The sequence below is a fragment of the Sinocyclocheilus rhinocerous genome, unplaced genomic scaffold, assembly GCF_001515625.1.
Source record: "Sinocyclocheilus rhinocerous isolate Xijiao unplaced genomic scaffold, SAMN03320098_v1.1 scaffold72, whole genome shotgun sequence".
NCBI classification, from domain to species: Eukaryota; Metazoa; Chordata; class Actinopteri; order Cypriniformes; family Cyprinidae; genus Sinocyclocheilus; species Sinocyclocheilus rhinocerous.
In genome coordinates this window covers 1,517,851-1,534,222 of record NW_015628351.1, presented here as the reverse complement: position 1 = coordinate 1,534,222, position 16,372 = coordinate 1,517,851, and the positions used below count along the sequence as shown (strand labels likewise).

General features: G+C 36.5%; 1 protein-coding gene across 1 annotated transcript in view; it reads left to right on the top strand.

The window, feature by feature from the left end:
• The window catches only part of LOC107737670 (agrin-like), a 283,048-nt gene that overhangs the window by 209,897 nt on the left and 56,779 nt on the right, over positions 1-16,372 (top strand). The window contains exons 9-13 of the mRNA XM_016549260.1: positions 943-1,160; positions 1,808-2,008; positions 11,238-11,380; positions 12,051-12,156; positions 15,336-15,452. Coding sequence (XP_016404746.1) covers positions 943-1,160; positions 1,808-2,008; positions 11,238-11,380; positions 12,051-12,156; positions 15,336-15,452 — 785 coding nt within the window. The remainder of the gene's footprint in view (positions 1-942; positions 1,161-1,807; positions 2,009-11,237; positions 11,381-12,050; positions 12,157-15,335; positions 15,453-16,372) is intronic.

Genomic DNA, 16,372 nt, shown 5'->3' with positions numbered 1-16,372 from the left:
AAACAACAGCGGTTGAGTAAGTGCATTTATTTAGCGATAAAAATCGCAAACAATACAGTCGAGATCTCATGACAGAACACAGACTGGTTGAGTGACACTTTCATTTTGATCGCTAAACTCCAGCTTGTTTGTCAGTGTTTTGAGATCATCGACGGCGGCGCTTCCGCAATGAGGAGCGAGCGCGTGCGCATGGTTGCCAGATTGCTTAAAATAAGCAAAACACCGGGGAGAATATGTATCCTTGTAACAGCGAAGCTCTGATTCGGGGAACTGTAGAGGCGTGTACAGTTGAGCAGTCCGCAATAACGTGTTGTCTCCTTTTTTGGACGTTCAGTGCATTCTTTTGGGAAAGTATGCTTGAATTTGAAATATTCGATATTCACGATAATCACGATATTTTCAAATTTTACATCGTCATCAAAATGATTGGATATCGCTAATATTCGATATATCGCCCAGCCCTAATATATATATATATATATATATATACATACACATATATATTTTTAATCATGTAATTAATTCCATATATATTTTTTGTATAAAATATATGGAATTAGTTACATGTCTTTTTAAATACATGTATATTCTATCATATTAATATTAGAATTAATTCTTTTGTATAAAATTTGTATAAAATAGCTTAATTTGGGGGTTTTCCTCAGTAAATATTGGCATGTGGTTAATTAAATGCAATGTTATGTCAGGGGGGCTGTAAACTGTGTCCGAAGGCACAACATCAGTTGAAATGGATGACGTTATAAGATGCTCTGCTGTGCCTGCATGTAAACAGAGCAGTGTTGCTCCCATCTGCACGATGGAAGGATGCTTTAGCCCAGACTTTGCTGAGAGATTTTAATAAAGCGGACAGGCGGCCGGGCAGCTGAGGCTGATACTAGTGAGTGATGGTGTGAATCTGTAGCTTGAATCTCTCCGTTGACGTCACACTTCCTTTTCAGCAGATGAGTCCTGCAACAACTGCTCGTTTGGCGCGATCTGCGACGCTCAGACTGGCCGGTGCGTGTGCCCCAAAGGGTGTTTGGAAACACGGCAGCCCGTGTGCGGCAGCGACGGGATGACGTACGAGAACGAGTGCAAGCTGAACGTGGAAGCCTGCACTAAGCAGCTGGATCTCAGAGTGGTGGCCCATGGAGAATGCAGTGAGTACAGAAAAACAAAAATCAGTTCATCCATCACCTTCATACATGTTCACTCATCAGTCTGTTTGCTGCCAAACAAATCATTTTCTGTAGTATTTTTGTTTTGATTTCCAGTAAAACTTTCTTTAGTTTACAATATTGTGACAAATGACTTTTTTCTGATGTGTCTTGAACTAAGGTTACCTGTTTTGTTTGTTTATGCATAAATCCCATGTTTTTCAGAATTATGCTTTAAGCAAGAAAATTTACAATTTAAGGAGAAAAATAAACTTAATTCAAGATAAATGTTCTCTGAAAAAGTCTTAATATCTTGTGCAGTTTTACTTTTCAAGCAAATTGTTTTTTTTTGTTTTTTTTTAAATCGTTGAATTATGTGGTGCTAGAAAACAAGACAAAATACTGATGAAGAAAATGTTTTGCAGTGCAGTTTTCTTGTCAAAACACAAGAAACTGTTTTAGCTCTCTTTCCAAATCATGTTATGCATGCTACATGATTTTACGTGGTGGTTTTTACGTAGCAGAATCCCATGTGAATGTGTTTGGAGTTTCAGGAGGACGTTTATTGAGGTGTGAACATGTTTCTTGCATCTCTTTGTGTCTCAACTATCCTATCCTGTGATTTGTGCGTGTTGCGTGTGTTTGATCAGAAACCTGTGGCAGCACTGTGTGTAGCTGGGGAGCACGGTGCGTGCAGAACCAGTGTGAGTGTCAGCAGTGCACGGGTCAGCCAGTGAAACCCGTGTGCGGCAGTGACGGCAACACCTACAACAACGACTGTGAGCTGCGGCTGGCCTCCTGCAAGAAACAGAGGAAGATTGAGGTGGCCAAACCTGGCATCTGTGATGAAGGTGGGTTTATGTGTTCATGTATGTTATAAGATAAGTGAGAAGCTGAACTCCCTGTTATTTGCTGATTTTCACAGTTGTACTTGGGACTAGCCGAGTTAATGCATTCACTCCAAACAGTTTATTGCGGCCAATTTAACCTCCTCGCATCGACTGCACTTAGTGACCCGTCATATTTGAAGCATGAAATGCAGGCATCAGTATGCGCCTTGTGTTCTCTGTCTTTTCGCTCTAGGTCCCTGTTGTGTCAGTGTTTGAGATTCAGTTTTATTCTGGTTTTGATGCAGTTATAGTCAGTACCATGCTTTCCACTTGTTCTAACATTTAATAGAACATATGTATATATGTAATATGCACAATATATGCACAATAAAACACACACACACACACACACACACACACACATAAATATGCTAATGAGGCACATTGGAGTGACGTCAACTCCCCTCTTGGACTGATTGGCTAGAGTAGGAGCTGTCAATCTAGAACTAATGGACCAATGATGACGCTTAAACCCACCCTGATTTACATGAAACTCTAACCGCAACATTTGGAAAAGCAAGCGCTAAACTTGGAAACAAGTGCGAAGTGAAAAGCAGCATCAGCATACAGAAAATAAAAATATGAGCAGAAAATGTCTGAGGGCACAAAAGAAACAGAGAAATATATCAAAGGAAAACATGAATTTGTGTGCAAGTCGAATAATTTTGCATTACTATTTCAGTTTTGTGCAATATGATTTTAAATGTTAAAATTTTGATTCATGCTTATTTTTTCAATTTTTCATTTTTGATTATTTTTCAATCTGTGACTATTGTTTGCTATTCTGAGAACTTTGCTTTAATTTTTTACATTTTACGCAATATATTTTTCCTTATATTTTTTAAATTTTGGTTTCACGCTTATCATTTTTTAAATCTGCGACTGCAATACTTTTGGCAGAAAACTGATTCCATAAAGTTTCCCTGAGATTTTAAAATAAATATTTTATTAATTAAGTATTATTTCCTTTACGAACCCCAGTTTGGGAAACCTTGATGTAATGTAATGTTTAATGCACTTCGTGTTGTTAATTACAACAAATGTAATACATTTTCTTACTCTTTGTATTTTTATATCAATATGGTACAAGATTGTCCAATATGATAAATGAGAAGTAATCTAAAAGTAATCAAAAAGTAGTCTTTTTATATTACCTAAATGTGTAATGCAATGGATTACGTTACAAACTACTATTTTTGTCATGTAATTTGAAATCAGTAACAGACTACAATTTAAACTACAAAGTACTCTACCCAGCTCTGTATATAATAAACTATAATGTACCCTACCACTTCTCTGTATAGTCCTTATGTAATATCTCACTTAAGTCATTCCCAGCAGGCTGTTTGGCAGTAAAACAAAAATAAATAAATAAAATAAAAAATCACACATTTTTCCCCTCTAAGTCTCATCAGACCTTTTTTTCCAGCTCTGTAAGCTGTGGAGGAGTTGCTGTTAAAGGCTGCAGGATCTGGGTCCGGTCAATAGATCCTGCCCAGAGGCCAGTGACACCTGCTTTGTCAATTTATTCTCTAGACTAGTGATGCAACACCGCGGCGGCTAAAACACATCAGCCGGCAGGTCTTTGTATTTAGAAGAATAGTGAACGGGGTTTTAAGTTGATGAAAACAGAGCTGTTTTGTCTATCTTACATTTAGCTTTCAAACACCACACTCCATTTGTGTGATGGCTGGTATGATTTTGCGGTTGTGGGCACAAAATATAGTGTCAAAGTAAAACATTTTCTCAGAGGGGCCAAAGGGGCTGTTAATTTACACAGACATGGTTTATTTATTTGTTTAGATCTGGCTTCAATACGCATGTTCATTAGTCATAAGAAAGAAATGGCAGTGTTCTCTCACGAAATGAATCAAACTTACCCGTTCTATTGCCAGTTTTACTACTGAAGTTTAAATCTGAAGATCCTATGTCTTTAAGGGACAGTTTACCCAACAATGACAGTTCTGTCACCATTTAATCAACCTCATGTCCATCCAAAACTTTATGACTTCTTTCCTCTGTGGAGCATGAAAGACAATATTTTGAGGAAGAACATTTTAGAAATGCCCATATAATGAATGTAAATGGCATCCAAAACAACATTAGACATCACTGACTTTTATTGGGTGGACAAAAAACATGGAGATATTAATCAGTGTATCCTTTTTTGTGTTCTGCAGAAAAAAAAAAAGTCATACAGGTTCGGATCAACATGAGAATGAGTAAATAAGGGTGAAAATTAGGTTTTTCGGAGTAAATTATGTTTTTAATGTTCTCAGAGTCATTAAAAGTGTGCAGAATTTGTCATGTGATGCCTTTTATCAAATCAAATGTCCCAAAAAAGTCACAATATTCACAGTTTTTCTTAATTTTGTCACCAGTAAAGTCATTGCACATATATTGTGAATATTTTAGAAATTGCCCAATCCTACAACTAACCATCCTGCCGATCTTGAAGGCCAAACGTTCATGGGAGTTATGCATTCACAGTAAGGCATCCCAGCCACCTGCAACAAACTAGCAGCTAAGTCTGAAGGTCACTGTCCTTGCTGCGCTCCAGCTTGACATTTTTTCTCCCCGTTCTCTCCATATCTCTCTCCTCTCTCCTCTCCCCGTCATCTATCTCCTCATCGGCCAGAAAAACCTTTCACCTCTTGATGGTACCATCTGTTTTTTTCTACTGGAGTTATTCTGTGTCTGTTTACCCACTTAGCTTTCACTCTAGCTCGCTCTTTATTCCTTCAGCTCTCCGTCTTAATGGAAAACGCATGGCTAAATGGACCCCGCAAGTACATGATTGAGTAAAAAAGCTGGGAAAGGGCTTTGAGGACAGCTGATGTGTACATCTTGGTGTTCGCTAATTGAAAGGTTCGTGTGCAGCACGGGTGACAGTGACATCAAAGGACCGAAACTAATTAGCACCTCCTCCCCTACCCGTATCCACTCACTCCACCAGGTTTATTTATTCACCTTTCTACGTTGCATTTTTTTTCTGCTAACGCACAACCGAACCGGGAACGTAAATGCTTTCATCTTGTGCTTAGCTTGCACAATTTGGCTTAGGTGGCCCGGAGAGCCTCGTGTATGGAAATGATTGCCGCTGCTGCTCAGTGGTCAGGTTTATCAGAGTCAGAGTTTAGAAACCTTCATTTAAGCGTATTATTTACTGTATCACTGATGAGGGGTTGAGAACATGCGTTGAATCTGTAATGGGTCTTTGCAGTGCAAAACTGCTTTGTGGCTTTGGAATTGCTTGTGGTATCAGGTCTGTTTCATATGCAAACGCAAGCAGCACATTTATTTATATGCTTAAATTACAGTTTATAGTATTTACACTGAGTGTATAAGCAGCACGGTGCTGTGTAGAAGAAGCTCTGCTGCAAGATGTTTTTTTTTTAGTGCTGAGCTCATTTTTACTGTGCAACGTGTGCTTGACTTAGCAGAAAACACTTGAAAATGCACTATAAATTTGTCAACAATCTTTTATTATCAATATAGGCTTTTATGAAGCAACATGATGCAAACTATATGTGATCCCTCAGAAATTGTTTTAATGTGCTGATTTGGTGTTCAAGAAACATTTCTTATTATTATACATGTTAAAAACAGTTGTGCTGCTTAATATTTTTGCAGAAACTTTAACACATATTTTTTTAAGGTTCTTTGCTAAATAGAAATTTTAATTCAATTAATACTTTTATTCATCAGGGGTGCATTAAATTGATCAATAATGACAGTAAGGACATTTGTAATGTTGCAAAAGATTTTTCAAACAAGATTATCATAGATCAGTCAGTTAAAATATTTAAAAAGCATGTTTTTCAACTTTCTATTCATCAAAGAATTGTATATATTGCAACAAACTAGCCGCTAAGTCTGAAGGTCACTGTCCTTGCTGCGCTCCCGCTTGACATTTTTTCTCCCCGTTCTCTCCATATCTCTCTCCTCTCTCCTCTCCCCGTCATCTATCTCCTCATCGGCCAGAAAAACCTTTCACCTCTTGATGGTACCATCTGTTTTTTTCTACTGGAGTTATTCTGTGTCTGTTTACCCACTTTGCTGTCACTCTAGCTCGCTCTTTATTCCTTCAGCTCTCCGTCTTAATGGAAAACGCATGGCTAAATGGACCCCATAAGTACATGATTGAGTTAAAGAGACGGAAAAGGGCTTTGAAAACAGCTGATGTGTACATCTTGGTGTTCGCTAATTGAAAGGTTCGCGTGCGGCGCGGGTGGCGGTGACATCAAAGGGCCGAAACTAATTAGCACCTCCTCCCCCACCCGTATCCATTCACTCCACCAGGTTTATTTATTCACCTTTTTACGTTGCATTTTTTTTTCTGCTAACGCACAACAGAAACGGGAACGTAAACGCTTTCATCTTGTGCTTAGCTTGCACAATTTGGCTTAGGTGGCCCGGAGAGCCTCGTATATGGAAATGATTGCCGCTGCTGCTCAGTGGTCAGGTTTATCAGAGTCAGAGTTTAGAAACCTTCATTTAAGCGTATTATTTACTGTATTGCTGATGAGGGGATGAGAGCGTGCGTTGAATCTGTAATGGGTCTTTGCAGTGCAAAACTGCTTTGTGGCTTTGGAATTGCTTGTGGTATCAGGTCTGTTTCATACGCAAACGCAAGCAGCACATTTATTTATATGCTTAAATTACAGTTTATAGTATTTACACTGAGTGTATAAGCAGCACGGTGCTGTGTAGAAGAAGCTCTGCTGCAAGATGTTTTTTTTTTAGTGCTGAGCTCATTTTTACTGTGCAACGTGTGCTTGACTTAGCAGAAAACACTTGAAAATGCACTATAAATTTGTCAACAATCTTTTATTATCAATATAGGCTTTTATGAAGCAACATAATGATGCAAACTATATGTGATCCCTCAGAAATTGTTTTAATGTGCTGATTTGGTGTTCAAGAAACATTTCTTATTATTATACATGTTAAAAAACAGTTGTGCTGCTTAATATTTTTGCAGAAACTTTAACACATATTTTTTTAAGGTTCTTTGCTAAATAGAAATTTTAATTAAATTAATACTTTTATTCATCAGGGGTGCATTAAATTGATCAATAATGACAGTAAGGACATTTGTAATGTTGCAAAAGATTTTTCAAACAAGATTATCATAGATCAGTCAGTTAAAATATTTAAAAAGCATGTTTTTCAACTTTCTATTCATCAAAGAATTGTATATATATCAGAATATTACAATGATTTCTGCAAGATCATGTAACACTGAAGACTAAAGTAATGATGCTGAAATTCATAAATTATGTTTTATTAAAATAGAAAACAAATAATATGAATATTATAGATCAGTCAGTTAAAATATTTCAAATTATGTTTTATTAAAATACAATAACATTTTAAATTGTAATTGAAAAAAATTGTGCACACTATGGCTGTTTTATTCTCTATTTTTTCATGGTTTGCTGTTATTTTTTTATCAAATAAGTGCAGCCTTGGTGATGATAGAATGTTTCTTTTGAAAACTTTGTATATATTATTTTGTATATTATTGTATATTATTATTGAGTTATTAAATGTATTTGTTGTGAAAGTATGTGCAGCATGAAGCATTTTGTTTGTAACTGTTTTCTCTGTTTGCTGTGCCATAATAATAGGCAATTGGTGTGAAAAAAAGAGAAGGGTTGTAATAATCATAGTCAAATGCAACATTCTTTCCCCTTGGAGTCTCTTGGCTGATCTTAACAAGACTCTGCCCTAAGGCGTAAATTCAGCTCAGCTCACATTAAGCAAAATACAGAATCTCTTCATCACAGTGTCGGATCGCTAATGCTCTGAAGCAGAAACCTGATGTCTACACAGTGAATGCATTTGCTCTCTGTATCACTGTGGCCAGGGCTTCAGGCTTGAGTGCTTTCGTTGTTTCCAGGCTGGGGCTAATGAATTGAATGGCCTCCACGAGTATCGACCCTGCAAGGCTGTCAGTGTGGATTTTTGATAAGACGTATCAGTGCTGGCCAACCCCTAGCCTTTACTGTGACCGGTTTCATAATCTGTTTAAGGAGATTTTTTATGCTAAGTGGCATTTCCACCTATACACAATCGATTTTCCCATCAGGGTGCACGAGGTTGCCCTACCCAGCTTTGCATGTGAAGAAAAGAACACGTTTAACTCGCAATGGAGACGTGGGAAAGAGCATCCACAGGCATTTGGTTTTTCCTCATTAATCAAATCGATCGACATGCGGATTTTGTGTTTCCCTAATGCTAATGATAAACTGGCTGATTAATCGCAATTAATTGCATATATCAATATCTGCAGAGAAAAGACCCCAAAAAATAATACAAAGTTGTGAATTACCTCAAAATTGCGAAATATTATTACAAGTTGAAATAAATATAGATTATCTGAATATTTTAAAATGTTATTTATTTATGAGATGGTAAGCTGAATTTTCAACAGACTTCAACTTTCAACTTCATTCTTCAGTCACATGCTTCAGAAAGCATCTACAGAGTGAAAAATTTAAGGGGGTCTGAATACTTTCCGTACCCACTGTATATAGGCATAGATACAGATGTATAGATATAGAATTTTTTCTCAGCAAATACATATTTTTTTCCTTAATGAAGGCAAACACGCAGTTATGAACTGCAGCAAGTTTTACACTCTTTTTATTAGCTGCTCGGCAACTTTCATTAAAAATAACAAACGGTAATGCTCTGTTACAAAGAGTGGTGCTTTATATCTCCAGCAAGTCAGCTTTGTTGACTAATGAACTTTAATTCTAATTAAATAGGCTAGATAAGAGTGTGTTTAATGAGGCGACTCATCTGAAGAAAAATCCTCACTATTTCCTCACCCATAATCCCCAAAGTTTGGATCCTGGAGAGAATCGAGATTAATCCTTGGGGGTTTCACACAGAGAAACGAACCCTGAACTCGCACCGAGACTAATTGCACCCGACATAATGTAGTGTGATTACTGACGTCACGCATGATGGACGTGAAACACTCGTTTACATTGATTTCAGATTGTCAGTTATTTCACTTCTAATCGAAATGTAGGAGACACTTTGCTGGTGGCACACTGGTGTCTTGTTTAATTTATTTCGTTAGTTGCTGGGTATTTCCATTGCTGGTCATTATCTTGTTCTTCCAGCAGTGCCTTTGCTTCAATCTTCACTCCAACGTGAAGAAAATCTCAGTATGCGCGGAATGTCTGAATACTTTGCCAAGCACTGTCCATTAATTCTTGGCAGCAAAAGTTAAAACAAGATGCTTGAGTACCTGGGAATATTTTTATTTTATTAGAAGACAATGTGCGGCATACTGATATGCAAATATGTGTTTGCATGAGGTCCCCAGTGTCTGCGTGTCTTATTTGTCTTATTTGTCTTTGCTCTTTGTGACTTCTAAAGTACTTACCCGCTGTTTACGCTCAGATCCCAGGTCTCATGTGAGATTGCTTGTTTATCTCCCTGAAATCAGTGTTAGTGATTTTATTTGTTCTTTTATATGGTGTAAATTGAGGTTGTGCATGGGTTACTGCTCTTTGTGTGGACAAACACCTAAACAACTGTGTATGGGTTTGTAAGACACAATGTGTCGGTACCTCATCATTTTTACATTTAGATTACCTTTGTCATTATCTAATGGTCATCAAAGTGCATTTTTAAAAACACTAATAATTTAAGAACACCTTTAAATATAATGTTTAGCAAATCTGAAAAGAAATGCAATATTTTGTTTTGATTAGCATTAAATGATTGGTTTTATTTTAGTGTTTTATTTAATTTTGAGTCAATTAAACTGAATTAAAGTGTTTAGAGTGTTTTTTGTTTGTTTGTTTTTTTTAATTTAGACAAAATATTATAGAATTTGATGTTGGCCATTTATTGGTTATATCTGGTTATGTCTCCAAAATGAATAGGCCCTATCCGTTTTTCATACTATACATTACAGTATAATGTTGTTGTATTATTGTTTTTTGCATTTATTTAGACAAATGGTTTGGATATTTAATATGGATAATTTTATGCATATATTGCATGTCATTTATGAATTTATGTTCATTAAGATATGGATGGAATATTTGTCTTTTTAAAAATTTATTTATCACAGTTTTTTACGTAAAATAATAAAGACAAAAAAAATTTTAAAATGGTGAAAAACTTTTGACATTTTTATGCAGACAAAAATGTTATGCATCAACCTCCTATAAATGGACTAAATAATCTCATTTCGCATTTAACCTCCTGAGACCTTGCATCCTCATATAAGGACATTATATTTTTGTGAATTTCTCTGAGACTATACATGCCACAGTTTAAGTCTGGATGTCCTGTACAGAGCACATTCAGGGCTTTTCAGAGATACTAAATGTTTGGATGTTTCACCATGAACACCTCTCCTTGGTCTTCAAAAATGTCTGATTTTAATTTAGTGACACTCTTATGGAAATATGGTAATATTTTGTAATTGTCATTTAAATCTAGTTTATAGATACATTATATATAATGAGAAAACCTGTTTATGGCTATTTTACACACATTTTGCATAAAGAAAAATGGTATATCAAATCATTCTGTTATAACATAGTTGAGAATTATCTTTATACAAAGTTTGGTAAAAAAAAAATCCTGAAAACTAAAAATGTATTTTTTTGTATTAAAAAAAATCAATTGTTTTTACCTATGCATATTCATTCATGTCTTTTTATAAAAAAAAAATTGAGTCCTCTTAACAAGGACGTAGCATAACTTATGAATGAAATATCATTAAAACAAATTAATAATAATTAATAAAAAAAAAAAATTATTACATTTTTTTTAATGCTCTAAACAATGTAATGACATGAAAAAAATACACATTTTTTCCTAAAATGTTTTGCCAGGTTAAAAATGATGAATTAAAAATGCCAGACACTTAAGGGTTTTGGGTTAGAATTAGTATAACAATTGAGTTTTATTTTAAAAATGTATTTATCAGAGGATTTTTTACAAACTAATGGAGACAAAAAAAAAAGAAAATGTTTACAGTTATGCATCAGCCACCCATAAATTGACTAAATAATCTAATTTTATACTTAAAAATGTTTGCATTAAGGGTTTGAGTTAGAATTAGTATAATGATTGATTTTTATTTTATGGACAGTTCAAATCAATCAAGGGTCTATGAAGTAAACAAGGGTATTTGCTTATGTTCCAACAGACTGCGGTTCAGGAGGCTCAGGTTCAGGATCTGAAACCTGCGAGCAGGATCGTTGTCGACGATACGGCGGATCATGGGATGACGACACAGAGGATGACCGCTGCGTGTGTGACTTCACCTGTCAAACAGTGCCGCGCAGCTCAGTATGTCCATTCACACACCTCGCCATTTCCAATCGAAGAGAGTGCCGCCCAAGCATTTGCAGTGTTGGGGAGTAACTAGTTACATGTAACAGCGTTACATAATTTAATTACAAAATAAATGTAACTGTAATCAGTTACAGTTACTAAGAAAAAATGTGTAATTAAATAAGTTACTTTTGAAAATGTCAACGATTACAAAGGGGATTACATTTGAATATTTACACACATCCACATACAGATTTAATTGATTTCTTTCCCAAATTGCACTGACTACTCTGAGACATACGCTCCTATAATTTCCGCGATGCGGAAAACACAGACTGGTTCGTAGAATCCAGTCATAAAAACGGAATTCCTATAGCCTAACGAGGATTCCCGGTGGCCTGGCAGCTGATTTGCCCCGGTATTTTAATATTATTATTGTATAATTGCCTGCCGAATGTACTAAAGCGATTATTTCCGAATTCGCCATTCGATAATTAAATCTCTAATAAATCATGAATTGGTTAGTCGTGACTGGCAATGCTTCGGCTCGCGCACGCATATCTGTAACCTATTACATTTCCAAAGTAACCTTCCCAACACTGGGCATTTGACTTGTTAAAACGTGTGCTAAATCTTGTCAAATCCATTAATGACGCCGGGTTAACCTCTCTGTGAACATTTGCAGGTGTGCGGCTCTGATGGGAACACATACACCAGCGAGTGTGAGCTGAAGAAGGCCAGGTGTGAGAAGCAAATGGACTTGCTGCTCCAGAGCCAAGGTCCCTGCTCAGGTAAGAGAGCACCTTTTCTTTCCTCTAATATTTATGTTTTCCTCAGTCATCTGAAGAATAACACTCCAGGAGCTCTGACAGGATGGCTGTTGGAGTCACTGCAGCAGAATGCAGTGTTTCTTTGAGCTTAGGAGGCTTGTGTAGTCCAGACCTGAGCATCTACCACAGAGAGAGGAAGAGCGTGGCTCTGTGATCAGAGCAGTGTGAGATTCCCTCAGGCTTCAAGCCTAGCTTGACTTGCGTGCGCACATGCGTGCTCTTCTCTCTCTCTCTCTCTCTCTCTCTCTCTCTCTCTCCCTCGCTCGCTGCACCCCTCATCCTTTATCTATGGTTTTCTCGAACTCTTGAGTTTTCTGCTTCAGAGCCTCACAGGCCCTCTAGCCAGATCAGTCATGCTCCTTCAGTGGCCGTGGAAAATAAATCCTTTTGGAGAACTTTCAACCGGTGTGAGGAGCTTTTGGCATCTGCTTCCCATTGGCTGAGCTCAGATCAATGGAAATCTCATCGGACCCTGCATTTGATATGCACGCTGCAGTCTCTCCTCCCCCAGTTTCTGACCCGTGCCTTTGAGAGCTGACGGGCCTCCAGAGCACCTTGCTGCTTTTTGCTAATTGGAAATTAGGTCTTGGTGACCTCTAGACAACCCGAGTCTCCTTGCAGTGAAGATCAGAGGATGCTGTAAGCTGCCTCTTGCAATTTGTTGGCTGATTGTGATGCTCAGAGGAGATACTGAGCTGGGCTGGGCAAAAAAGCTACTAAAATTGTGACCCTGGACCACAAAACCAGTCATAAGGATAATTTTTTCGAAACTGAGATTTATATATCCTCTGAAAGCTGAATAAATAAGCTTTCCATTGATGTGTGGTTTGTTAGGATAGGACAATATTTGGCCGAAATACAACTATTTGAAAATCTGGAATCTGAGGGTGCAAAAAAATCTAAATATTGAGAAAATCGCCTTTAAATTGTCCAAATGAAGTTCTTAGCAATGCATATTACTAACCAAAAATTACATTTACGGTAGGAAATTTACAAAATATCTTAATGGAACATGATCTTTACTTAATATCCTAATGAGTTTTGGCATAAAAGAAAAATCAATAATTTTGACCCATACAATGTATTTTTGGTTATTGCTACAAAAAAAACCCCAGCGACTTAAGACTGGTTTTGTGGTCCAGGGTCACAATTGATATTTATAATATTTATACTTTTGCTGTTTTCAATATGTATTTCAATATTTATGTACTTTATTTTTTTCAAATCAGTATAACCACAGTTTCTACCAAACAGAACCTTTGTGCCTGGTTAGTTTGAAAATGTTTTAATGTAAAAATGAAAAACAAGTCAAATCTAGTAATATTTATTTAGATACAGATATTTAATGTATGTGTGTAATTTGATATATAATATTATTTAATTTCATAATAACGCTTAACGTTTTGATTGAAGACTCAAAACAACTAGTGTTATTTTCATATTATTTATGTACTACTAGTATTTAGCAATATTTTGAATTAGCTTTTATTTTTTATATTTTTAGTTTTCCTTTTAATTGTAGTTTTTTTAGTAAATCTTTCACTTTCATTAATTCTAATGTGCTTTTGTCGTTTTTCTTATCTTTATCTTATCTATTTTTTATTTATCTATCTTACTATTTTTATTTGAGTTTTAGTTTTAAAACTTATTTTATTTCCATTTGTTGCCAAGACAAGTTTTAAGTGTAAATTTTTTTTTTGACGTTTTTCATCTAATATTTATATTTCATGTACCTTTTTTCCAATTAACAAAAATGTTTTTAGTAGTTGTAGTTTTAGTTAACTGTAACAAACCATTGAGTTGTTTAAGTAATTGAATATTTACAGAATTTTTTAATCTCTCATAAATTCTGAGACAATGATTTATTGAAACAAATGGTTTAAATCAGCATCAAAAGAATGAAAACATATGATATATATTCAATATATCATCCGGCCCTAATATTGAGATGTTCCTCTTCAGTCTTCATTTCAATATAATGTGGTGTGGTCATTTTAACTTAGTATGGAGAAACAAACAATGCATTTTCTGTAAAAAATTGTTGTAATATTGACATTGTGATGTTCCCACAGTTTGGTAGGTGATCTTCACCCCATCTATGCCATTACCATCACCAATAATCTACGATACTTCAATAAAAATAAACATCTAAGCTGATCAGCCTCGCTTGCAGCAGCACCTTGTTGGTGTCAGAAAGGATTGTGTTGTAGAACAAACGAGTGTAGAAAGAGGATGGTGAAGAATCGCAGTGAGACGAGAAGAAAGGATCAAATTAAAAGCACCTTTGTCATAATGGACTCGGTGCAGAGAGGAGAAGTTTAATGAGGTGTGGGCAAAACCCATCTCTGGAGCCACAAAATGCTGTGAAAGGCACAGTGACACATCACTATTATACCCCAGGACGTGTACGCTCACGCCGACGGCCCCCTGATTTACGACAGCCTAGTCCTTCTAGCTCCGAACTCGAAACCACAAACCTGCCGCCTCGCAGCCATTCAGTTCAATGGCCTAGAGAAGAAGCGCTCAAACAGAACAAGTGTGGATAGACTGGGAAAAAAATGACAGCACAGATAAGAAAAATAGGCACCTGCCATCTGCCTCCAGCACAACATTATAGTCAAACACCGCAACAAACTTCCTCCATATGTGAGCGGGGAACGCTAAAATAGTATAATTAGGTTATAGCAAGAGTGGACTGACATCAACGCGTCCTGATTTGCGCTCTTGTGCATTTGCGTCCATAAACCCGGAGTCCATAAATCTTTGTTTGACATTGCGGCGTAGGTATAAACGGCGCTATCTGAGACTAGAACAAATGGAAAGAACAGGCCCCTGAGAATGTGTCAAATGTCACCCACCAGACATTCGACGAGAGGTCTATTGTTTGTTTTCACGGCTGGTAATAGCATCATTTTTTCCTGATTTTGAATTGGTGTCAGGAATTGTAAATAGAATTGTTATCTGGCAGCCAGATGCAGGCTCTCCCACCTCTGCTCCTTAAGCGATTCTTATTGTGTTGTACTAAATTGCATTTCAGCTTGGATTGTTTAGTTTAATTTGTCTTAAGAACGCTGTGGATCTCAATATGTCTCTCTCTCTCTCCCCCACCCACCCCTGTTTGCTCTGTATCTTCTCTCTAGCTATCATATCAGCTCCTACAGAGCTCGTCGCCTCCCAGCACTGTAGCGAAACTGTTTACGGATGCTGCCAAGACAATAAGACCGCTGCCCTGGGTGTTGGACTGGCTGGGTGTCCTAGTACGTATAACTGCCATGAACCCTTATCTATCAACTAGTTCAGTGGCAGTTTGATTCAGTCATGTTAAATAACAGACATAAGCTAGGCCAAACACATTTTTTTAATGAAATTAATATTTTTATTCAGCAAGGACATATTAAATTGATTAAAAGTGACAGTAAAGACCTTTATAACGTTACTAAAGATTTCTATTTCAAATAAATGCTGTTCTTTTGAACTTTCTATTCAACAAAGAATTCTAAAAAAATACATCGGCGATTCCAGAAAGCTGCAACAACTGTTTTCAACATTGATAATAGTAAGAAATGTTTCTTGAGCTGCAAATCAGCTTATTAGAATGATTTCTGAAGGATCATGTGACACTGAAGACTGGAGTAGTGACTGCTGAAAATTCAGCTTTGCATCACAGGAATATTACAGTAGAATATAGTTATTACAATTAATATTTCACAATCTTACTTCATTATATTATTAAATGTTTAGTGTTTGTAGAGGTCTTAAAGACTGTCTTAAACACATTAAATGATAAAAGCATGGACGTAGGAATGATCTGACATGGGGAAAGGGGATGTTATAGTCTCATTAATATTAATAAGATGACATAACATTTGTACAATGTTTGCTGAATGAAATAAGTGTGTACTTGGCATTCGTTCATTTGATCCAGGCAGAGGTTTCTGCTTGATCCTGAAATGTTATACAAATTTTTATCTCCACTACGGAGCCCCGCACATGACATGCAGGAAAAAAATAAATAAATCGTGCACACGATTTACTAATTTGTTCCCTCGATGTACTAAAACGTGCACACGATTACTATTTCGTTCCCTCGATTTGCTAATTCTTTCTCTCAGTCTGCTAAATCGTTCCCTCGATTTGCTAAATCGTGCGCACAATTTACTAATTCGTTCTCTCGATT